The sequence below is a fragment of the Tursiops truncatus genome, chromosome 8 (assembly GCF_011762595.2).
Source record: "Tursiops truncatus isolate mTurTru1 chromosome 8, mTurTru1.mat.Y, whole genome shotgun sequence".
NCBI classification, from domain to species: Eukaryota; Metazoa; Chordata; class Mammalia; order Artiodactyla; family Delphinidae; genus Tursiops; species Tursiops truncatus.
In genome coordinates, this window is record NC_047041.1 from 9,016,595 (window position 1) to 9,042,381 (window position 25,787).

The following is a 25,787-nucleotide window of genomic DNA, read 5'->3' on the forward strand; positions in this document are numbered from 1 at the left end:
AACACAGGGTTGCCACATACCTTCAATTTGTAAAAAATGCAATATCTGCAATGTGTAATAAAACATAGTGCAATAAAATGAGATATGCCTGTGTATCCACAACTAAAAGAAATGTTAAAGGTTGTCTTTCAGACCTGAGCAAAGTGATACTTTAGGTAATATATATAAGATTTTTCTTATTAGTTAAATCTCTTTAAATAATAATAGACTGCTTTAACAAAAATAACAATGTATTTTATATATAAAAGTAAGATGGGGCTTCCCTGGTGGCGCAGTGGTTGAGAGTCCGCCTGCCAATGCAGGTGACACGGGTTCGTGCCCCGGTTCGGGAAGATCCCACATGCCGCGGAGCGGCTAGGTCCGTGAGCCATGGCCGCTGAGCCTGCGCGTCTGGAGCCTGTGCTCCACAACAGGAGAGGCCACAACAGTGAGAGGCCCGCATACCACAAAAAAAAAAAAAAAAAAGTAAGATGTATGACAGTAGCATAAAGGTTGGGATGAGAGAAATGGAAGAATATTACTTTAAGATTCTTATATTAAGATTTTTATACTATATGTGAAGTCGTATAATATCATTTGAAGGTAGACTGTGAAAAGTTAGAGATGTATGATATAAATCCTAGAACAACCAATAAAATAACAAAAATGTCATAGCTGACATGCCATCAAAGGAGATGTAATAGATATAAAAATATAAAAGTAATTCAAAAGAAGGCATAAAAAGAGAAAAAGAGGACAAAGAACAGATGGGGCAAACAGCAAGATAATATACTTATATCAAACCCTACCAAAAATCACATTAAAAGTAAATGATCTAAACACCCCAATTAAAAGGAAAAGATTGTCAGATTTGACAAAAAGTCACAACCCAACTACATGCTGCTGACAAGAAACACACTTTAAATACAAAGAAACAAATAGATTAAAAATACAAGAAATATAAAAGATATGCTAGCACTAGTTAAAAGAAGGTTGGAGTAGGTATATTAGTATCAGACAATGTAGATTTCAGAGCAAACAAAATATCAAAGATAAAGATCACTTCATAATTATGGAGTCAATTAATTGAGAAGACATAACAATCCCAAACAGTTATGTATCTAATAAAAGAACTTCAAAATACATGAAACAAAGACTGATGGAACTTCAGGAGATACAATAAATCCATAGTTACAGGCAGAGATTTTTAATACCCTCTCTCAATTATTGATAGAATAACTAGGCATAAAAATGGGAAAGATATGGACTTGATCAACATCATCAACCAACTTGACCTAATGGACATTTATAGGACACTCCACAACATTTATAGAATAGCAGAATACACATTTATAGAACAAGAGAATACACATTCTTCTATTATAAGCTTATTGAACTTAGAACATTTACAAAGATAAATCATATTCTGGGCCATAAAACAAGTGTCAGTAAATTCAAAAGATTTCAAGACATACATAGTACAATAGAATTAAATTAGAAATCAATAACAGAAAGATCCTTGAAAGATCTCCAAATACTTGGAAATTAAATAACACACTGCTAAATAACCTATGACCAAAGAAGAAAAAAGGGGAAATTAGAAGGTATTTTGAACCAAATGAAAATGAATGTATTGAATGTGGCTAAAGAGTATTTAGTATGATATTTATAGCACTAAATGCCTATATGAGAAAAGAAGGAAGGTATCAAGTAAATGTCCTAATCTTCTACCTTAAGAAACTTAAAAGAGGGGAAATTAAACCTAAAGTAAGCAGAAGAAAAGAAATAATAAAGATTGAAGCAGAAATCAATGGATTAGAAAACAGAATAAAAAAATTAATGAAACCAAACACTAGGACTTTGAGAAGATCAATAAAACTGATAATCTTGAGCTTATCTAATCATGAAAAAAAAGAGAGAGAGAGAAGATACAATTTTTAAGAGAAAAAATAAGAGAAATGAAACTACTACAGATTCTACAGATATTAAAAGGATAATAGGAGAATACTAAGAATAATTTTATGCCAATAAATTAGACAACCTAGATGAAATGACAAATTTGTTGAAACACACAAACTACTAAAGCCTCATCAAGAAAAAAATAAATAACCTGAATAGCCCTATTTCTATCATCAATGTTGAAACTGTTGTTAAGAACATTTCCACAGTGAAAAGTCCAGAAACAGGGAGAGTCACTGGCAAATTCTACCAAACAGTTAGGGAAGAAATAATGCCAATTCTACATAAACTTTTCCTCCCAATACTTCCCAGCTCATTCTACGAGGCTAGCATTTCTCTGAAAACAAAACCTGTCAAAGATATTACAAGAAAAGTAAAAGCCAATATCTCCTAGAATATATATGTAAATTCTAAACAAAATTTTTAGCAAATCTTACTAAACAATACATTATAATTTTATTTATTTTTGGCTGCATTGGGTCTTTGTTGCTGCGCACGGGCTTTCTCTAGTCGCCACAAGCGGAGGCTACTCTTCGTTGCAGTGCTCGGGCTTCTCATTGTGGTGGCTTCTCTTGTTGCGGAGCACGGGATCTAGGAGCACGGGCTCTAGGCGGGCTTCAGTAGTTGTTGTGCGTGGGCTCAGTAGTTGTGGTTCGCGGGTTCTAGAGCACAGGCTCAGTAGTTGTGCCGCACGGGCTTAGTTGTTCCGTGGCATGTGGGATCTTCCCAGACCAGGGATGGAACCCATGTCCCCTGCCTTGGCAGGCGGATTCTTAACCACTGCACCATGAGGGAAGTCCCTCAAACAATACATTAAAAGGATAATACATTATTACCAAGTGGGGTGTAACCCCAGGAATGCAGGACTGATTTAACATTCGAAAATCAAACAATGTTATTCACCATATTAGCAAACTAGAAAAGAAAACCTATGATCATCTCGCTAGAGAGGAAAAAAAAGTTGACAAAATCCAATGTCCATTCCAGATAAAGATTCTCAACCAACTAGGAAGAGAAGGGAACCTAAGAAAAAACTATAGCTAACATCATACTTGATGGTGAAAGACTAAATGCTTTCTCTCTAAAATCAGGATTGTCCACTCTCATCACTTCTATTCAACATTCTGGAGGTTCTAGCCAGTGAAATCAGGCAAGACAGAGAAATAAAAGACATCAGATTTAAAGGAAGAAGCAAAACCGTTTTTGTTTAAAGATGACATGATTACCATGTAAAAACATCCAATGAATTAATAAGTGAGTACAAAGATCCATATCCAAAAACCAACTGTATATTTCCATATACTAGCAATGACAACAACAGAATCAGCAATTGACAATTTTTTAAAATACCATTTACAGGGCTTCCCTGGTGGCGCAGTGGTTGCGAGTCAGCCTGCCAATGCAGGGGACACGGGTTCGTGCCCCGGTCCGGGACGATCCCACATGCCGCGGAGCGGCTGGGCTCGTGAGCCATGGCTGCTGAGCCTGCGCGTCCGGAGCCTGTGCTCCGCAACGGGAGAGGCCACAACAGTGCGAGGCCCGCGTACCACAAAAATTAAAAATAAATAAATAAATAAAATACCATTTACAATAGCTTCAAAAATATGAAATACTTCAGGATAGACCTGACAAAAAATGTGAAAGACCTATACACTGAAAACTATAACTGAGAAAAATTAAAGGAGAGCTAAATAAATGTTCCTGGGTTGGAAGACTCAATATCATTAACATGTCAATTCTCCCCAAATTATCTATAGATTCAACACAATCCCACTCAAAATCCAGGAATGTTCTTTGGTAGAAATTGACACACATTTTAAAATTCATATGGAAATGCAAATGGCCTAAAATAGCCATGGTGACTCTGGGGAAAAATAAACTGGAGGGCTAACACTACCTGATTTCAAGCATTATTATAAAACTATACCAATCAGAACAGCATGGTATTAGCATAAAGATAGACAAATAGATCAGTAAAACAGAAGAGAAAGTCCAGAAATAAACCCACACATATAAGAACAGCTCATTTTTTTTAACATCTTTACTGAGATATTATTTGCATACCATAAAGTTCACATGACCATAATGTAATTTGAGAACATTTTCATCATCCCCAAAAGAAACCTTGTACACTTTGTCACCTTCCACCCACTCCCACCTAGCCCTAGGCAAATACTAATTTTTCTGTCTCTATAGATTTGCCTGTTCTTGATTTCATATAAATGGGATCATACAATATGCAGCCCTTCATGACTGGCTTCTTTCACTTGGCATAAGTCCATGTTGTAGCATGTACTGGAACTTCATTCCTTTTGGTTGCTGATATTCTACTGTGTAAATATTATCTATATCTATATATTTTATTTATCTATTCATCAGTTTATGGACATTTGGGATGCTTCCACTTCCTGGCTATTTTGCATAATGCTGCTATGAACATTTGTGTAAGTTTGTGTGTGGACGTACATTTTTAGTTCTCTTGGGTATACACCCAAGAATGGAATTTCTGAGTCATATGGTAACTCTATGTTTAACCTTTTGAGAAATTGCTAAACTGTTTTCCAAAGTGATTGTACCATTTTACATTCCCCACCAACAGTGTATGGGACTTCTAATTTTTAGACATCCTCATCAGCACTTGTTATAATTTGTCTTTTTTATTAGAGCAATTCTTATTGTGTGTGAAGTGGTATCTCATTGTGGTTTTGATTTGCACTTCCCAATAACTAATGATGTTGCATATCTTTTCAAGTGCTTATTAGCCATTTATATATTTTCCTAAAATGTCTAGTTAAATCTTTTGTCTACCTTTTAATTGGGTTATCTTTTTATTATTGAGTTGTAAGAGTTCTTTTCTATATTCTGACTACAAGTCTCTCATCAGATATATAATTTGCAAATAATTTCTCCCATTCTGTAGTTGTTTTTTCACTTTCTTGATGGTTTTCAATTTTGATGAAGTCCAACATCAATCTTCTCTTTTATTGTTTGCTGGACAACTGACTTTTAACAAATGCACAAAAGCAATGCAATGGAGAAAGAATAACTTTTCAGCAAATGGATATCCACATACAAAAAAATAAACTTCAAACTATATGTGAAAATTAACTCAAACTGGATTGCAGACCTAAATGTAAAACCTACAATGATAATCTTTCTAGAAGAAAACGAAAATTTTTGTGACCTTGGGTTAGGCAATGATATCTTAAATATGATGCCAAAAGTACAATATATTTAGTCATTTAAGGAATGTAAACTAAAACCACAATGAGATGCCACTACATACCTATTCAAATGGCTAAAATGAAAAAGACTGACCATACCAAGTGTTGGTGATGATTAAGGGAACTTGAACTCTTACAAGTTATATTACTCTTCCTGGTAGTAATATAAAGTGGTACAACTACTTTGGAAAGCCTTTTGACAGTTTCTTTAAAAAATGAAAATATATACCTACCATGATGATCCAGTCCACTCTCAGGTATTCACCCAAGAGAAAAGGTAACATTTTCCAAAGACTTGCACACGAATGTTCACTGCAGCTTTATTTGTAATAGCCAAAAACTGGAAACAACTCAAATGTCCATCAAACTATGAATGGATAAACAAATTGCGGTATATCCATACAATGGAATACTATCCAGTAACAAAAAGGAATAAACTCTTGGTATCATAACAACAAGGACAAAATAATTACTCTGAATAAAAGGAGCTGGGCCCAAGAGTACCTGTTGTATAACTCCAGAAAATGCAAACTAATCTATAGTGACACAAAGCAAACCAGTGGTTGCCTGGGGAAAAAGAGGTGGGGAGGGCAGGAAAGAGGTGCTACCTAGGGCATGAGGAAACTTTTGAGGATGATATATATGTTCACTATCTTGACTATGATGGTCGTTGTGTGTGTGTGTGTGAGAGAGAAAACATCAAAGTTTACACTTTTATATGTGTAGTTTATTGAATATCAATTATGTTTATTTAAAAAAACACCTACTTGCAGAGAGGAAATGAGTTGCTCAGTGAGAAAATTGTCAGAAAACCTAATTTAAGAGCTTTTGTTAAGAAATATAATTAATTCAAGACTAGAACTTTGAAACAAATGAGCTATTGTTTTCTGAACAGTAGTGTGAGGTCAATTCATACTCACACCTCTTCAATAAAGCATGAACTGCTGAAAATTCTGGGCTTCTATCCATTTGTAGCAGGCTATTTGCTCCCGGGGAATTATGGGCTTCCTTTTACTTAGATTAACACAGGTATATACGAAAACCCAGGAAGCTGTCCTATAAAGGCTGAAAGATCAGGCACTGGAAAAGCACAAGAAACTTGTATGTGCAACTAAGTCCATCCAGATTATTACAGCTAATCTCTGGCCACCTCTAGCAGAGTGACAAGGCCACTTTGAACAAGGATTTTCTTATAACTGTTCTGCCACACTTGCTATTCTTTCTTGAGCTACAACTGTTAAGTCTAAGTTGAGTATTCCTCAAAGAGTATAGAACATAAATATAGCTTTTATGGTATGATTCAAACTCAAATGCAATATAAAGTTGTAATAGGGTAGAGGTAAGAAATCTCACTATTGCCACTTGGGCAGAGAGAGAATGTTTTTATAACTAGCAAGGATCAAGATTTAAAGGCATATAAGGTTGTGTACAATTGACTTTTTTTTTTTTTTTTTTTTGGTCTGAGCCGCAAAGTATGAGAGATCTTAGTTTCCCCAACAGGGATCGAACCCGTGCCCCCTGCAGTGGAAGCTTGGAGTCCTAACCACTGAACCACCAGGGAATTCCCCAAAATTGACTTTAAAATACACGTTGCTGTGCTCTCTTAAAATATAATGCATGAAATAAGAGAATAAAAGGAAGAGATTAAAAGAGTACAAAAGTTTAAAGATAAGCCTAAGATCATAGGTGCCCTTGGCTAAAGATCTTCTTATATAAAGATCTTATTCCAAAGAGATCCAGTAAAAAAAGTAAATGTTTTTAGGACATTCATATTTGATTAGTTCAATAACTCCTTAGCTTGTGAAAAAGGCAAATGTGAAAAGATTTTTCCGTAGGTAAGAAATTAAAGTGAGGTTTTCAATAGTGAAACAAATGGAGCCAAGTGAATGACAACAGAACAGCTTAGTTACTGGTATAATTCTCTATACCATTTATTCTCCATATCAGTAAACTGAGAGCTAAGGAAACACACCAGCATTGTTTCTCAAATATTGGTAACAGGACAATTACTAGAAATGATGGAATCAGCCCTTTCCCCCTTCTCCCCCATAGCTACTCCTCTCCTCACAGTCAAACATCTTAAGAGTTGTCTAGCTTTCTCTCTCTATTTCCTGATCTCCTCTCCCACTCCATTATGGCTTATTAAGACCCATCAATCACTCCACCAAAACAAGTCTCTCTAAGGTCAGTGGTGGCCTACAGGTTAATCCATCTAGCATTTACATTCTCAACAGGGGCAACATTGTACCCAAGGCAGCAAAAATTGATTCAAGGGAGCAAAATATCCTAGATATTAAAATAGTTTGGGGCTCTCCAAAAAGTCATAGTACATAAGCAGAAATACACTACATCTAGGCATTCTCCATATCTTACACTATGCCTTCTTCCCAGGTGACTTTACGCATACCATATGCTTCAGTTACCACGCACTACCACCTGTAACTCATTAAGCTACGGTTCCAGCATAGACCATTCCTCTGAGATTCAAACCTACTTAACTACCTGCCAGTTTGACATTCCACTTGAGTGTCTCAAAGGTATTTATCTGGGAAAAAAATCCGCAGCTTTGGTCAGATTCTCAGGTTAAGAACTACTGCCATACAGTAGTTTCAGAAAGGATCATAAAAATAAAAAATGGCAAAAACCAACTAAAAAAGTTGATATAAACAATTATTCTATAAACAAGTTTATTCTTTTCGGATGTCTTTAAAGCTTCTTGCATAAATATACCTTTTAGCTGACACACAATAGAAACTAAACTAGGTTGGAAATCAACATGTCAACATATCGGTTTTTCCCAGGGCACTGACGTGAATACAATTATACTGGTTCTCTGGTTATGCTAAAAGGTATTCTAAAACCAGTGTCAGACTTTCAGTAAAAGAGAGTAAGAATACAAAACACCGCAAATTGATTTGTAAACTTGCTACACTGGGTGTTTGCAGAACTAAGCAACAAGTAGATGTCAATATTTACATTTTGAAGAGAATCCTGAAAAGAAAGTGATTATCACAGGCAAACTGCATTAAAAATATATTCTTTTTTTTTTTTTTTTGTACGCGGGCCTCTCACTGCTGCGGCCTCTCCCATCGTGGAGCCCAGGCTCCGGACGCGCAGGCCCAGCGGCCACGGCTCACGGGCCCAGCCGCTTCGCGGCACGCGGGATCCTCCCGGACCGGGGCACAAACCCGCGCCCCCTACCTCGGCAGGCGGACTCTCAACCACTGCGCCACCAGGGAAGCCCTAAAAATATATTCTTATAATTACAACAACAACTCAAAAACTCTTTGTTAGCTATGTTCCGTATAAAGCCACACCACTAATCCTTTACAAAGTTAAAACAAGATAGAGACCTAGAACTAAAATCGAGGGCTATCTTTTTGGCTCTATGGATTCATACTTCTTGAGCAATCACAGAAATTTGCCAACACTAACACTATCAAATAAAAGGAATTCTGCAAACAAGAACAAGAAATAGATTTATTTCAGGAGTTAAAAGAGGTGCTCTGTTAGGTGGTGGTGATGGGATGAATTGGGGGATTGGGATTGACATATATACACTAATAAGTATAAAATAGATAACTAATAAGAACCTGCTGTATAAAAAAATACAATAAAATAATATTCAAAAAAAAAGAGGTGCTCTGTTAGAAAAATAACTTCTCAAGGAGATGAAAGAAATCTTCCTCTTTGGTACAACATGATTAAGGTCTAACCTAGCACAGTCTAAATCTTTGCCTGCTGATCATGTTTTTCTGCTCAACTTTTTTTCTCTGTCTCTTTGTTTCTTGATTCTGATAGTATTCTTCCTTAGTGATTTCTGAAATCATTACTAAAAATAATATTTCCTACTGGACACTCTACTTGGATCTCCTTTAAGAACTTCAAATCCAATATGCCCCAAACTAAACTTATCCTCTCCACCTCCACCTCCTTCCTGGAAAATGTTTCATAGTACCCCATTTACCTGGTGGCCTAAGCCATAAACCTGGGACTTATCCTTGAATTCTCCTCTGACAATATTTTATTAATTCTATCTCTTTCGCTCTTAAAACTGCCTCCTCCTCACTGCCTTCCTGGCCTTGGCTTATAACTTACTGAAGTTACAGCCTTCAAAGTGCTGAGGTGGGGCTTCCCTGGTGGCGCAGTGGTTGAGAGTCCGCCTGCTGATGCAGGGGACACGGGTTCGTGCCCTAGTCCGAGAAGATCCCACATGCCACGGAGCGGCTGGGCCCGTGAGCCATGGCCGCTGAGCCTGCGCCTCCGGAGCCTGTGCTCCACAGCAGGAGAGGCCACAACAGTGAGAGGCCCACGTACAGCAAAAAAAAAAAAAAGTGCTTAGGTGATGGAGTCAAATAAATCTGGGATTGAATCCCAGTTCTGCCATTGCTAAGTGTGATCTTAATCTTAGGCAAATTACTTAACCTCTCTGGGGCTCATTTTCTCATCTGTAAAATAAAAAGAATAATAAAATTTACCTCATACAGTTATTGAAGTAGGCAAATGAGCTAATGCCTCTAAAACACCCAACAGTATGTCTGGCGTATTGTAAACACTCAATGAATGGTGGCCACCACTACCCTGCAGGACTGTATATCAATTAAATGATACAATAATCTATGTAAAGCATTTAACATGCAGTAAGGGCTTAATATTTAATAACCTTTAAAAAATTAATTTCACTTCTCATCTTCTCTATAAGTATATTACTTCAATAATACCCTAACATCTAGTCTTAGCCATTTTATCTATTCCTCACAATGCCTCTAAACGGCTCCTGTTTTCAGGATAAAATCCAAATTCCTTCTCATGACGTACAAAGTTCTTTATGATCTTTCCTCATTTTGAAGGTTTACTTCTTGCCATTCCTTTAGCTCCAATCACATCCAACTCAGAAGTGTCCTATTCTTTCAGGAGTTACTGCTTTTACAATGCTATTCTTTTTGCCTAGAATCCCCATCTACTCTTTTCCCCAGTCCATTCCAATTTTGTCTCATACTACTTCTTCTAACCCTTCACAACTCAGCCCAGGAAGCCTTCCCCGTCCTGGAGAAAATGGACCGAGCACCAGCAGCAGCAGCCTTGGCGCATGCCCTGGCCCTGGGCAATTTATATCCCAGCCAGGCTTCCTGCCGGACTGACTTCTCTCTTTTTTGTGTGATTGAACAGCTCTGCCCCACGGGGGGCCTTTTTCACACTTGATTTCGAAACACAGTCTCCGTGCTCTCAGACATTCTTGAAATGTTTTCCTTCTAATGACATAAGAAGAAAGACTTTATTTTACCGATATTTTACTTGATTTTTTACATTTATGTTGATGAAAGAAATTAGTCTGTAACATTGCTTTCTTGTAATACCCATGACAGGCTGGTATTAAGGTTATACTGTCTTCTATAATTATCTGGGAAGTATTCCCTGTTTTCTATTCTCTGGAATATTTTATATAAAACTTGGTATTATTTTTTCCCTTAAATATTTGGCAACTAACATTTATTGAGCATATACTACATGCCAGATTCTATACTAAGCTCATTTACTATGTTACCTCATTTAATCCTCACAGCAACTTTCTAAGGTATATATCATTATTATCCCTGTTTTATAGAGAAGAAACTGGGGCTTATAGAAGGTAACTTGACCAAAGTCACAGAGCTGGTAAGCAGCAGAACTGGGACTTCAACACATGTATCCCCATGTTCTTAATCACTTGCTATACTGTCTTGTAATACTTAATATATGGTATTATGATTACCTATTCATTTATCTGTCTCCCCATTAGTCAGTGAAATCTATCTAGTAAGATCCTTGAAGGGTGGGATCATGTCTCCATTTTTTGCAGCTCTTAAATCTAGCATCATGTCTACCAATTAATAGATGCTCAATAAGTAGCTGCTAAGTGAATGAATGAAAACATATCATTTGATTCTTATAACAACTGGGTGAGGTAAAGTGGTTATTAACAATCCCGGTTCAGAAAGCAGGTATATGTTTACTTTAGAATGTTGCTAAAATGGCTTTTGTCTTTAAGTTAAAACATACAACCCCCATGCAAAGAAGGCATACATGATTTAGTTTCTTCAACAAGGAAAAAGCAAAAAATAAATTTTAATTACTTGCAAACTGTCAATGACAACAGATTTAATGTTCTGATACCATCTGTAAGACAGAGACCTTCATATTTTTTCTGGGGTCAAGGGTCTATATACAACAAGAAAAAGATTATCTGGTGAGAAAATGGCAATAAAACAAAAGCCTTAAGTAGAAAAGCTTTCATAGAACGTCAGCAGTGTAGCTAAAGAATTCCCCACCGACTATGCGATGTGGTAGGGATGTCATAAGACGATTTAAGGTAGACATAAAATACCCACAGCAGGGATGTCTTGGCTTCAGTTAAATGAACTGAAATTTCCATTCTGTCTTTTGCCTGATGAGTCTGTAAAAACGCTTATATATGGGCACCACAGAAAAGAGATTTTTTTTGATGTAGATCAGATCATAATTATGGCAAAATAACTAGGTTATAGTAAGACAAATCTGGCCTAGATATAGGAACAAACGTCCGAGAGCCAATGTCCTTATGTTCTGAAATTGTTATTTGGGAGATTATATCAATATAACTACAATCCTAAAGGATATTAAGAATAGAAAAGATCCTTGAAATATTTAAATAGAATTCTGCCTAAAGGATACCCTAGACAACCTCATGAGGATTCTTCCAAGCCTCTCTCTTCTAACCCCAATCCAAACTACACACACACACACACACACTTTTTTACTGCAGCAGTTTTTGTCAAGTTGCTTTTAGGACAAGAGTATTATAACATATCTCAAAGGGGAAAAAAATGTGAGAATAAAAACATACCAAAGGAACTATTAAACACGTCACAGGAAAACTATTCTCACCAGTGGACTGCCACATAAAAATTTCAGAAGTCTTTGTATTCTCTATAGCAAAATAAATAAGATATTCAGCAAGGGGTCCCTTACCATATAGATATTGCTTAGGCTCCCAAAATCAAATATGCTAATGATAAAAAATTGAAAATCAGAAAGAATAGAAAAAAATGATTTACTTCCATCAGTGAAAGATAATTCTTTTTTTTTTAAATTTATGTATTTATTTATCTTTGGGTGCGTTGGGTCTTCATTGCTGCGTGCAGGCTTCTCTCTAGTTGTGGCGAGCGGGGGCTACTCTTTGTTGTGGTGCACGGGCTTCTCATTGCGGTGGCTTCTCTTGTTGCAGAGCTCGGGCTCTAGACGCATGGGCTTCAGTAGTCATGGGGTGGGACACGGGCTCAGTAGTTGTGGCTTGCGGGCTCTAGAGCACAGGCTTAGTAGTTGTGGTACACGGGCTTAGTTGCTCCGTGGCATGTGGGACCTTCCTGAACCAGGGCTTGGACCCATGTCCGCTGCATTGGCAGGTGGATTCTCAACCACTGTGCCACCAGGGAAGCCCTGGAGTGCATATTTTAAGATCATGTTTTTTCAATTTAAGACTTTCTATTTTATTCTATTTTAAAGATTTCAGTTCTCTGGTGAAATTCTCCATATTTTCATCTATTTTCTCCATCTTTTCCTCAAATAAAGATATTAATCAAGTGTTTTAAAGTCCTTGTATGATAACACCAGTATCTGTGGCATCTGTAAGCCTGCTTCTGTTAGCTTTTGATCTGGTCCTATCTCTTGACATGCCTAGAAAATTTTGACTGAATAATATTGTTTTAAAATTTTTTACAGGCTCCAAATTATGTTATCTATGACCAGAAAGAGTTTACCCTTTTCTCTGCTAGGCAGAGAGTGCAGCATTCATCACTTTTATCCAATCAAAACACTTGAGCAGAAGCAAGAACTACAATCCTGCAGCCTGTGGAACAAAAACCACATTCACAGAAAGACAAAATGAAAAGGCAGAGGGCTATGTAATAGATGAAGGAAGAAGATAAAACCCCAGAAAAACAATTAAATGAAGTGGAGATAGGCAATCTTCCAGAAAAAGAACTCAGAATAATGATAGTGAAGATGATCCAAGACCTCGGAAAAAGAACGGAGGCAAACAAAGATCAAGAAGATGCAAGAAATGTTTAACAAAGACCTAGAAAAATTAAAGAACAAATACCTAGAAGAATTAAAGTGCACACAGAACATTCTCCAGGATAGACCACATCTTGGGTCATGAATCAAGCCTCAGTAAATTTAAGAAAACTGAAATTATATCAAGCATCTTTTCTGAACCATGAAGCTATGAGATTAGAAATCAATTACAGGGAAAAAAAACTTTAAAAACACAAACACATGGAGAATAAACAACACATTACTAAATAACCAAGAGATCACTGAAGAAATCAAGGAGGAAATCAAAAAAAACCTAGAGACAAATGACAGTGAAAACATGATGATCCAAAACCTATGGGATGCAGCAAAAGCAGTTCTAAGAGGGAAGTTTATAGCAATTCAAGCCTACCTCAAGAAACAAGAAAAGTCTAAAATAAACAATCTAACCTTACACCTAAAGGAACTAGAGAAAGAAGAACAAACAAAACCCAAAGTTAGCAGAAGGAAAGAACATCAAGATCAGAGCAGAAACAAATGAAATAGAAACAAAGAAAACAATAGCAAAGATCAATAAAACTAAAAGCTGGTTCTTTGAGAAGATAAACAAAATTGATAAACCTTTAGCCAGACTCCTCAAGAAAAACAGGGAAAGGACTCAAATCAATAAAATTAGACATGAAAAAGGAGAAGTTACAACGGACACTGCAGAAATACAGAGCATCATAAGAGACTACTACAAGCAACTCTATGTCAATAAAATGGACAACCTGGAAGAAATGGACAAATTCTTAGAAAGGTATAAATTTCCAAGACTGAACCAGGAAGAAATAGAAAATATGAACAGACCAATCACAAGTAATGAAATGGAAACTGTGATTAAAAATCTTCCAACAGACAGAAGTCCAGGAGCAGATGGCTTCACAGGTGAATTCTATCAAACATTTAGAGAAGAGCTAACACCCACCCTTCTCAAACTCTTCCAAAAAATTGCAGAGGAAGGAACACTCCCAAACTCATTCTACAAGGCCACCATCACCCTGATACCAAAACCAGACAAAGATACTACTAAAAAAAAAATTACAGACCAATATCACTGATGAATATAATGCAAAAGTCCTCAACAAAATACTAGCAAACAGAATCCAACAACACATTCAAAGGAGCATACACCATGATCAAGTGGGATTTATCCCAGGGATGCAAGGATTCTTCAATATATGCAAATCAATCAATGTGATACACCATATTAACAAATTGAATAATAAAAACCATATGACCATCTCAATAGATGCAGAAAAAGCTTTTGACAAAATTCAACACCCATTTATGATAAAAACTCTCCAGAAAGTGGGCATAGAGGGAAACTACCTCAACATAATAAAGGCCATATATGACAAACCCACAGCAAACATCATTCTCAATGGTGAAAAACTGAAAGCATTTTCTCTAAGATCAGAAAAAAGACAAGGATGTCCACTCTCGCCACTATTATTCAACATAGTTTTGAAAGTCCTAGCCACAGCAATCAGAGAAGAAAAAGAAATAAAAGGAATACAAATTGGAAAAGAAGTAAAACTGTCATTGTTTGCAGATGACATGACAATATACATAGATAATCCTAAAAATGCCACCAGAAAACTACCAGGGCTAATCAATGAATTTGGTAAGGTTGCATGATACAAAATTAATGCACAGAAATCTCATGCATTCCTATACACTAACAATGAAAGATCAGAAAGAGAAATTAAGGAAACAATCCCATTCACCATTGCAAAAAAAGAATAAAATACCTTGGAATAAACCTACCTAAGGAGGTAAAAGACCTGTACTCAGAAAACTATAAGACACTGACGAAAGAAATCAAAGATGACACAGATGGAGAGATACACCATGTTCTTGGATTGGAAGAATCAACATTGTGAAAATGACCATAGTACCCAAAGCAATCTACAGATTCTATGCAAGCCCTATCAAATTACCAATGGCAGTTTTTACAGAACTAGAACAAAAAAATCTTAAAATTTGTATGGAGACACAAAAGATGCCTAATAGCCAAAGCAATCTTGAGGGGAAAAAATGGAGCTGGAGGAATCAGACTCCCTAACTTCAGACTATATTACAAAGCTACAGTAATCAAGACAATATGGTACTGGCACAAAAACAGAAATATAGATCAATGGAACAGGATAGAATGCCCAGAGGTAAACCCACGCACCTATGGTCAACTAATCTATGACAAAGGAGGCAAGGATACACAATGGAGAAAAGACAGTCTCTTCAATAAGTGGTGCTGGGAAAACTGGACAGCTACATGTAAAAGAATGAAATTAGAACACTCCCTAACACCATACACAAAAATAAACTCAAAATGGATTAAAGACCTAAATGTAAGATCGGACATTATAAAACTCTTAGAGGAAAACATAGGAAGATCACTCTCTGACATAAATCACAGCAAGATCTTTTTTAACCCACCTCCTAGAGTAATGGAAATAAAAACAAAAATAAGCAAATGGGACCTAATGAAACTTCAAAGCTTTTGCACAGCAAAGGAAACCATAAACAAGACAAAAAGACAACCCTCAGAATGGGAGAAAATATTACAACTGAATCAACAGACAAAGGATTAATCTCCAAAATATATAAACAGCTCATGCAGCTCAATATTAAAAAAACAAACAATGCAATCCAAAAATGGGCAGAAGACCTAAATAGACATTTCTCCAAAGAAGACATACAGATGGCCAACAGGCACAAGAAAAGCTGCTCAACATCACTAATTAGCAGAGAGATGCAAATCAAAACTACAGTGAGGTATCACCTCACACCAGCTAGAATGGCCATCATCAGAAAATCTACAAACGACAAATGCTGGAGAGGGTGTGGAGAAAAGGGAACCCTCTAGCACTGTTGGTGGGAATGTAAATTGATGCAGCCTCTATGGAGAACAGTATGGAGGTTCCTTAAATAACTAAAAATAGAATTACCATATGACCCAGGAATCCCACTACTGGGCTTATACCCAGAGAAAACCATAATTCAAAGAGACACATGCACCCCAGTGTTCACTGCAGCACTATTTACAATAGCCAGGTCATGGAAGCAACCTAAATGCCCATCGACAGATGAATGGATAAAGAAGATGTGGTACATATATACAATGGAATATTACTCAGCCATAAAAAGGAGCAAAATTGGGTTATTTGTAGAGACATGGATGGACCTAGAGACTGTCATACAGAGTGAAGTAAGTCAGAAAGAGAAAAACAAATATCGTATATTAACGCATATATGTGGAATCTAGAAAAATGGTACAGATGAACCAGTTTGCAAAGCAGAAACAGAGACACAGACATAGAGAACAAACGTATGGACACCCGGGGGGACAGTGAGGAGTGGAGGGATGAACTGGGAGATTGGGATTGACATGTATACACTGATGTGTATAAAATAGATAATTAATAATAACCTGCTGTATAAAAAAATAATTTAAATTAAATTTAAAAATTCCAAAAAATTTTCAAAAAAAAAAGAAGTTCATCCACATGAAGAAGTTCATCCACACGAAGAACTGTGCTCAAGGTTACATAGCCAATAGGTAGAAAATTCAAACCTAAGACTATTTGATTCTTAATTTGTGCTATGAACCACTATCCTGCCACATATGCAAATTGTATATCCTCAGCATTCAGTACAGTGCCTGCCACATGGTAGGCTTTAACATTCAACAAACATTTGTTTTATTGTAACCTTTCTTCTAGGAGTTTTACAGTTTCAGGTCTTAAGTTCAAGTTTTTAATCCATTTTGAGTTGATTTTTGATAGTGTAAGATAGGGGTCCAATTGAATTCTTTTGCATGCTGCTGTCCAGTTTTCCCAACACCATTTATTGACAAGACTATCCTTTCTCCATTGCATATTCTTGGCTCTCTCATCACAAATTAATTGATTTATTTCTGAACTCTTTATTCTGTCCCATCATATATGTATCTGTTTTTATGTCAATACCACAGTGTTACTATAGCTTTTTAATATAGTCTAAAATCAGGACGTGTGATGTCTCCAGCTTTGTGCTCCTTTCTCAACATTGTTTTGGCTATTCAGGGTCTTTTGTGGTTCTATATGGATTTTAGGATTGTTTGTCTATTTCTGCCATTGGAATTTTGATAGGGACTGCATCTGTGGACAGCTTTGGGTAGTATGGATATTTTTAACAATACTAACTCTTCCAACCCATGGGCATGAAATATCTTTCCATTTAATTGTGTCTTCTTCAATTTCTTTCAACAGTGTCTTATAGTTTTCAGTGTAAAGATCTTTCACCTCCTTGGTTAAATTTACTCCTAAGTATTTTATTCTTTTTGATGTTATGGTAAATAGGATTGTTTTCTCAATTTCTGTTTTCAATAGTTCATTGTTAATATATGGAAATACAACTGATTTTTGTAAATTGATTTTGTATCCTGCAACTTTACTGAATTCATTTAGTTCTAACAGATTTTTGGTGGAGTCTAAGGGTTTTCTGTATATAATATCATGTCATCTGTAAATAGTCACACTTTTAATTCTTCCTTTCCAATTTAATGGTTTTATTTATTTTTCTTGACTAACTGCTCAGGCTAGGACTTCCTGTACTATGTTGAATAAAAGTGGCAAGAATAGGCGTTTTTGTCTTGTTCCTGATCCTAAAAGGAAAAGCTTTCAGCTTTTCACCATGGAGTATGATGTTAGCTATGGAGTTGTCATATATGGTCTTTATTATGTCAAGGTATGTTCCCTCTATATCCACTTTGTTGAGAGTTTTTATCATGAATGGATGTTGAATTTTGTCAAGTGCTTTTTCTGCGTCTACTGAGACAATCACATGATTTTTATCTTTCATTATGTTAATATGGTGTATCACACTGATTGATTTGTGGATTTGAACCATCCTTGCATCCCTAGAATAAATTCCACTTGATCCTGGAGTGTGGTCCTTTTAATGTATTGTTGGATTCAATTTGCTAATACTTTGTTGAAACTTTCTGCATCTACATTCATCAAGGATAGTAGCCTGTAATTTTCTTTTCTTGTACTGTCCTTGTCTGGTTTTGATATCAGGATAATGCTGGCCTCGTAATAAGTTTGGAAGTGTTCCCTCCTCTTCTATTTTTTTGGAATTTTGAGAAGGATCAGTGTTAATTCCTCTTTAAACGTTTGGTAGAATTCCCAGTGAAGCTGTCTGCTCCTCAACTGTTGTTGGGAGGTTTTTGATTACTAATTCAATCTCCCTACTTGCAATTGGTCTGTTCAGATTTTCTATTTCTCCATAATCTAGTCTTGATAGGTTGTATGTTTCTAGAAATTTATCCATTTTTCTTAGGTTGTCCAATTTGTTGGCATATAATTGTAAATGGTAGTCTCTTAAAACCTTTGTGTTTCTGTGGTGTCAGTTGTAATGAGTCCTCTTTCACTTATAATATTATTTATTTGAGTTTTTTTCTTGGTTAATCTAGCGAAGGATTTTCAATTTTGTTTTATCTTTTCAAAAACCAATTCTTAGTTTTGCTGATCATTTCTATTTTTTCCCTATTCTTTATTTCTGCTCTAATCATTATTTCCCTCTTTCTATTAATTTTGAGCTTAGTTTGCTCTTCTTTTTCCAGTTCCTTCAGGTGGAAGGTTCGGTTGTTTATTTGAGATCTTTTCTCTTTATAGCTATAAACTTTCCTCTTAGAAGTGCTTTTGCCATATCCCATAATATCACAAGATTTTTTTAAATTTCCCTTTTGATTTCTTCTTTGGTCCACTGGTTGTTCAGGAGTGTGTTGTTTAAATTCCATGTATTTGTGAATTTTCCAATTTTCTTCCTGTTATTGATTTCTAGTTTCACATTATTGTGTTTGGAAAAGATGCTTGATATAATTTCAATCTTCTTGATTTGTTAAGATTTGTTTTGTGGCCTAACATATGATCTATCCTGGAGAATGTTCTGTTTGTTCTTGAAGAGAATGTGTTTTCTGCTGCTGTTGGATAAAATGTTCTGTATATGTGTGTATAGATCCATTTGGTCTATAGTATTACTCAAAAGTGCTGTTTCCTTATTGATTTTCTTTCTGTATGATCTATCCATTGTTGAGAGGGGGGTTAAAGTCTCCTACTTTTACTGTAGTGTTTATTTCTCCCTTCAGTTCTATTAATATCTGCTTTATATTTAGATGCTCCGATGTTGGATACTTACAATCGTTATGTCATCTTCATGAATTGATCGTTTTATCATATATAGTGACTTGTCTATTGTGACCCTTCTTTTTTAACTTAGTTTATTTTTTCTGATACAAGGATAGGTATCCCTGCTCTCTTTTTGTGAGCATTTGCATGGAATATCTTTTTCCATCCCTCCACTTCCAGCCTATGTGTGTCCTTAAAGTTAAAGTGAGTCTCTTACAGGCATCATTTCCCTTTTAAGACAGTGTGGTATTGGCAAAAGAATACACAAATAGGTCAATGGCACAGAACAGACAGCCCAGAAATAGACCCTCACAAATACACTTAACTGATCTTTGACAAAGGAGCAAAGGCAATATAAGGAGGCAAAGATAGTCTTTTCAACAAATGGTATAGGAACAACTGAATATCTGTGTGAAAAAAAAAGGAATACGGACACAGACCTTATACCCCTTACAAAAGTTAACTCAAAATGTATCATAAAGCTAAATGTAAAACACAAAACTACAAAATTCCTAGAAGATAACACAAAAGAAAATATAGGTGACTTTGGGTACAGCAATGACTTTTTAGATATAATATCAAAGGTATGATCTATGAAAAAAATAATTATAAGCTGAATTTCATTAAAATTAAAAACATCTCCTCTCCAAAAGACAATGTCATGAGAATGAGAATTCAAGCCACAGACTAGGAGGAATTATTTGCAAAAGACACATCTGATAAAGTACTATTATCCAAAATATACAAAGAACCCGTAAAACTCAAGAATAAGAAAACAAATAGCCCAATTAAAAAATGGGCCCAAGACCTGAACAGACACTTCACCAAAGATGATATACAGATGGCTAGTAAGCATATGAAAAGATGCTCCTCGTCATGTCATCAGGGAAATGCAATTTAAAATAACGAGATAACACACACTCCTATTACAATGGCCAAAATTCAAAATGCCGACAGCATCAAATGCTGACAAGGATGTGGAGCAACAGGAACTCTCATTCATTGCTGATGGATTGCAAAGTGGTACATTTTGGAGGAAGGTTTGATAGTTTCTTAGAAAAGTGAACATCCTCTTACCATACAATCCAGCAAATGTACTCCTCAATATTTACCCAAAGGAGTTGAAAATTTATGCCCACACAAAACCTGCACATGGATGCTTATAGTAGCTTTATTTGTAACTGCCAAATCTTGGAAGAAACCAAGCTATCCTTCAGTAGGTGCATGGATAAATAAACTGTAGTACATCCACATTTTAGAATACTATTCAGCACTAAAAAGAAATGAATTATTAAGCCATGAAAAGGAATTTGAGCAATCTTAAATGCATAATACTAAAGGGAAAAAGTCAGTCTGAACAGGCTACATACCATATGATTCCAGCTATATGATATTCTGAAAATACTGGGTTGGCCAAAAAGTGCCTTTGGTTTTTAAGTAAAAATAAAAGATACATTTTTTCATTTTCACCAAGAAGTTTAGTGAACAATGTATTCACCCTTTTGTTGCACTACCTTCTGCCATTTTTCAGGCAACTTCATAATTCCATCTTCCCAAAACTTTTTACCTTTTTGAGCAAAGAACTCTTCCAGGTGCCTTTTACAGCTTCCAGGGAATTGAAATTTTTTCCATTAAGAGAATTTTATAAAGACCAAAATAAATGGAAATCCGAAGGTGCAATGTCTGGTGAATGTGGCGGGTGAATCAGAAGTTCCCAGCCAAGCTGTAATAGTTTTTGCCTGGTCATCAACGAAACATGCGGTCTTGTGTTATCCTAATGGAAGATTATGCGTTTTCTGTTGACTAATTCTGGATGCTTTTCATCAAGTGCTGCTTTCAGTTGGTCTAACTGGGAGCAGTACTTGTTGGAATTAATCGTTTGGTTTTCCAGAAGGAGCTCATAATAGAGGACTCCTTTCCAATCCCACCACATATACAACATCACCTTCTTTGGATGAAGACTTGCCTTTGGTGTGGTTGGTGGTGGTTCATTTCGCTTGCCCCACAATCTCTTCCATTCCACATTAGTGTACAGTATCCACTTTTCATCACCCCTCACAATTTGTTTTCAAAATGGAACGTTTTCATTACGTTTAAGTAGAGAATCGCATGCGGAAATACGGTCAAGAAGATTTTCTTCGCTTAACTTATGTGGAACCCAAACGTCAAAGCGATTCACATAACCAAGCTGGTACAAATGATTTTCAGCGCTTGATTTGGATATTTTGAGTATGTCAGCTATCTCCCGTGTGGTATAATGTTGATTGTTCTCAATTAGTGTTTCGATTTGATTGCTATCAACTTCAACTGGTCTACCCGACCGTGGAGCATCATCCAGCAAGAAATCTCCAGCACGAATCTTTGCAGACCACTTTTGACATGTTCGATCAGTCACAGCACCTTCTCTATATACTGCACAAATTTTTTTTTGCATTTCGGTTGTGTATTTAACCTTTCTTGAAATAATAAAGCATAAGATGCCAAAAATGTTGGTTTTTTCCTTCCATCTTCAATATTAAAATGGCTACACAAAAATTCACCAATTTTGATAAGTCTTTTTTTAAATGCACGCTGATATGACAGCTGTCACATACAATCTAACAAACTTATTTTGAATGAAGTTAAAGACAACTAAGTGCTACTAGAGCCATCTTACACAAAAACCAAACGAACCTTTTGGCCAGCCCAATAGCAAAACAATGGAGCCAGTAACAAGATCAGTGGTTGCCACAGGCTGGGGGAAGGGAGAGATGAATACACAGAGCACAGAACATTTTTAGGGCAATAAAACTATTCTGTATGATACTACGTTTGTAGATACATGTCATTATACATTTGTCAAAACCTATAATAATGTACAACACTGAGACTGAAGCCTAATGTAAAATATAGATTATGATATGTCAATGTAGGTTTATGAGTTGTAACAAATGTATCACTGTGGTACAGGATATTGACAGTGGAGGAAGCAGTCCATGTGTAGGGGCAGGGAGTAAATGGGAACTTTCTGTACTTTCTGCTTAATTTTGCTATGAACCTAAAACTACTCCCAAAAATAGTCTATTAAAAAAACATAGCTCTTAACCATCTTTTAATACTACGACCCAGATCAAAACAGTTGTTTCCACTTTGGATAAGAAGGTAAAACCACTGCTTGATTATTTCTAAACCTAGCTTCCAAAATCATCTTAACTGGTAATTTAAGGCTCACAATGAGGATCAAAGAACTTACTTTTCAATTTTCTTCCTTTGTTCTTTTTGCCTCTGTTGTTCTTTCACTTGTTCTCTTTCAATATCCATGAAAAGTCGTCTATATCTCAGGTACTGCTTTTGACGCTAAAGAAAAGAAGTTAAAATTGTTAAGATTCCGCTCTCAGAGGACTTTCCAAGAAAGGAAAATCCTTGTGCCATAGACAAGAAAACTATGTGACACAAAAGTCACAGGGAATTAAGTCCTTAATTTCCTTCTATTTATGGTGACTCAGGATAATATCACATATAGCAAGAGATTTATATTTTCAAGCACATAGCTATTAGATGTAACAGACAAATCAGAGAAAGAAGTACTAATTTAGTTTGCACTTAGCATGGTCAGTTGTCAATAGCCCTTGAGGAAATGATTATATTTAATATGATAAGATACATACTATATTTACTCTGTGTTCCCAAGTAGTAAGTACCACAGAAGCAGAACCAAAGAAAGAATGTAAGAGGTATTTTATAACAGAACGTCACTTTAACGTTCCAAAATTAAAACCACACTACAAAAGCACACTCTAAGCCTAGCCTAATATGGTGGGGAGGAGGGAGGGAAGACTGAGGAATAACAGAGCATCATACTTTTAAAGGGAACAAGTATAATAAAAGCAAATGCTGGGGCTTCCCTGGTGGCACAGTGGTTAAGAACCTGCCTGCCAATGCAGGGTACATGGGTTCGAGCCTTGGTCCGGGAAGATCCCACATGCCGCGGAGCAATGAAGCCTGTGCGCCACAACTACTGAGCCTGCGCTCTAGAGCCCGTGAGCCACAACTACTGAGCCCACGTGCCACAACTACTGAAGCCCACGTGCCTAGAGCCTGTGCTCCGCAACAAGAGAAGCCACCACAATGAGAAACACGCACACCACAAGGAAGAGTAGCCCCTGCTCGCTACAGCTAGAGGAAGCCCGCGTGCAGCAACAAAAACCCAACGAAGCCAAAAATAAATAAATAAATAATTTAAAAAAAAAAAAAAAGCAAATGCTACTACCCTGTCCGTGATCTGTTCATACTTCCAAATTTATATATTCTCTTTTTAAGGGCACAAGCTACTCAAAGAGCACTAGTATACACACAGACATGTTTTTGTCCTTAGAGTAGCTTGTGTCTTTTTGGTAAAAATTATTAAAACTATAATAACAGTTCTCAATATTGAAGATACATCACAATCATCTGTGGTGTTTTTTTAAAACACAGATGCCCCAAACCTACCTAAGATACTGATTCAGTATATCTGCTTTGGGTCCAGGCATTTGTATTTGGAAAAAGCTCCATGTCTGATTCTGGTGCATGGCCAGTGTTAAAAACTGTTCATTTAAACTAACTTTAGATTGAAAAGGAAAAAAAGGAAGTCACAAATTAAAACTCTTCCTTAAATTAGCTATTATGGCAAATATACACTAACTGAAGAAACTCACTAGGATCACCTCTCTGATTTCACATCAAGGTACCCTAAATCCTAGAAGCTTAGAAGAGAAGTTCAACATATTAAAATGAGTCAAGCAACTTTTGTGCCTTTATCTATGGAATTTGTAGTACTAGCTCTTAATGTGTTAGGACACAACAAATTGTTTCCAATCTCACATATACTATTATAGTAGAAACACTGATGTCCAAAAGCCATTGTCACTACATACCTCTTTCTTGTCTTCCTCTTGACTTACTCCTGACTGAAGTGCCAGTGGAGTTTGGAATTCAGTGTTCAATCCTGATTGATATTCACCACCAACCTGTTAGAAAGTCCAGTCACACAAAGAGACAAAATTGCCAAAAGTTAGCCCTACGTATGTTTTTGATAATTTCATCTATTGATTCCTTTCTCCTGCAATCTTGAGCTCAACTGGATAAAAACAATTTTTTAAACAAATATAAAAGAATAAAGCTTTAAGAAAGAATAAAAGAAAGAAATTAATCAAACAAAAACAATAAAGAAAAGAAAATATCCAGGTCAAAAACATGGATGGGGACCTCCTTGGTGGTGCAGTGGTTAAGAATCCGCCTGCCAATGCAGGGGACATACATGGGTTCGAGACCTGGTCCGGGAAGATCCCACATGCCATGGAGCAACTAAGCCCATGTGCCACAACTACTGAGCCTGTGCTCTAGAGCCCGCAAGCCACAACTACTGAGCCCACACACCACAACTACTGAAGCCTGCGCCTACAGCCCATGCTCCGCAATAAGAGAAGCTTCCTCAGTGAGAAGCCTGCACACTGCAATGAAGAGTAGCTCCCGCTCGCCGCAACTAGTGAAAGCCAGCACACAGAAACAAAGACCCAACACAGCCAAAAAAAAAAAGAGAATGAACTAATGACAGATCAAAATGTTCAGAATGAAAGTCCTTCTAAATTGATCACTTGAAATCACTCTATCATGAGTGTGTGCTTGGGACTGAATCCAGGATATAAAACTAGATCCCTTAACATCTCAAATCTGTAATCATTTTCAATTTATACATGTTCTTGAAAGGTGTGAGTTTAGAGAATAAAAGCTTGAAAATACTATAGCCATCAACTGACATGGCAGGGAAGAAACTGGGGCTTATTTCCCCCCTAATTATTAGAAAAGCCTGTTGACATAACTTAGTACACTTACTTGGACATTATATGGCTCAAATTATGATCTCTAACTTTTAGAAATAAAAGTTTAAAATTACTTTTATCTTTTTAGCTTAAAAGTTATTTATCTTTCAGCAAAGTTGCAAGATATAAGATCAGTATGCAAAGCTCTATTGTATTTTTAGGTACTTGCAATGAACAATCTGAAAATGAAATTAAGGGGAAAATCCATATAAAATATCATCAAAAAATTCTTAGGAATAAATTTAATAAAGGAAGTGTAAATTGTATACACTGAAATCTACAAAACATTGTTGAAAGAAATAGAAGATCTAAATGAATCAGAAGACTTAATATTGTTAAGATGGCAAATTGATCAACAGATTTAATGCAATCTACATCAAAATTTCAGCTGACTTCTTTGTAGAAGTTGACAAGGTTATCCTTAAATTCATACAAAAATGCAAGGGACCTGGAATAGCTGAGATGACCTTGAAACAGAAGAACCAAGTTGGAGAACTCACTCTCCCCAATTTCAAAACTTACTG

General features: G+C 36.3%; 1 protein-coding gene across 11 annotated transcripts in view; it reads right to left on the reverse strand.

Moving 5' to 3' along the window:
- CCDC15 (coiled-coil domain containing 15) overlaps nt 1–25,787 on the reverse strand; it is an 86,925-nt gene that overhangs the window by 7,169 nt on the left and 53,969 nt on the right. For 9 of the 11 annotated variants that reach the window (XR_012333275.1, XM_073808020.1, XM_073808023.1 and 6 more), the window contains 2 exons: nt 24,319–24,411; nt 22,656–22,759 (listed from right to left, as the gene is read on the reverse strand). Coding sequence is in view for 10 of the 11 variants with exons in the window: in XM_073808020.1 (XP_073664121.1) it covers nt 22,656–22,759; nt 24,319–24,411 (197 nt within the window). In the remaining variant the exon portion in view is untranslated. The remainder of the gene's footprint in view (nt 1–22,655; nt 22,760–24,318; nt 24,412–25,787) is intronic. The other 2 variants (XM_073808025.1, XM_073808021.1) reach the window with 1 other exon arrangement.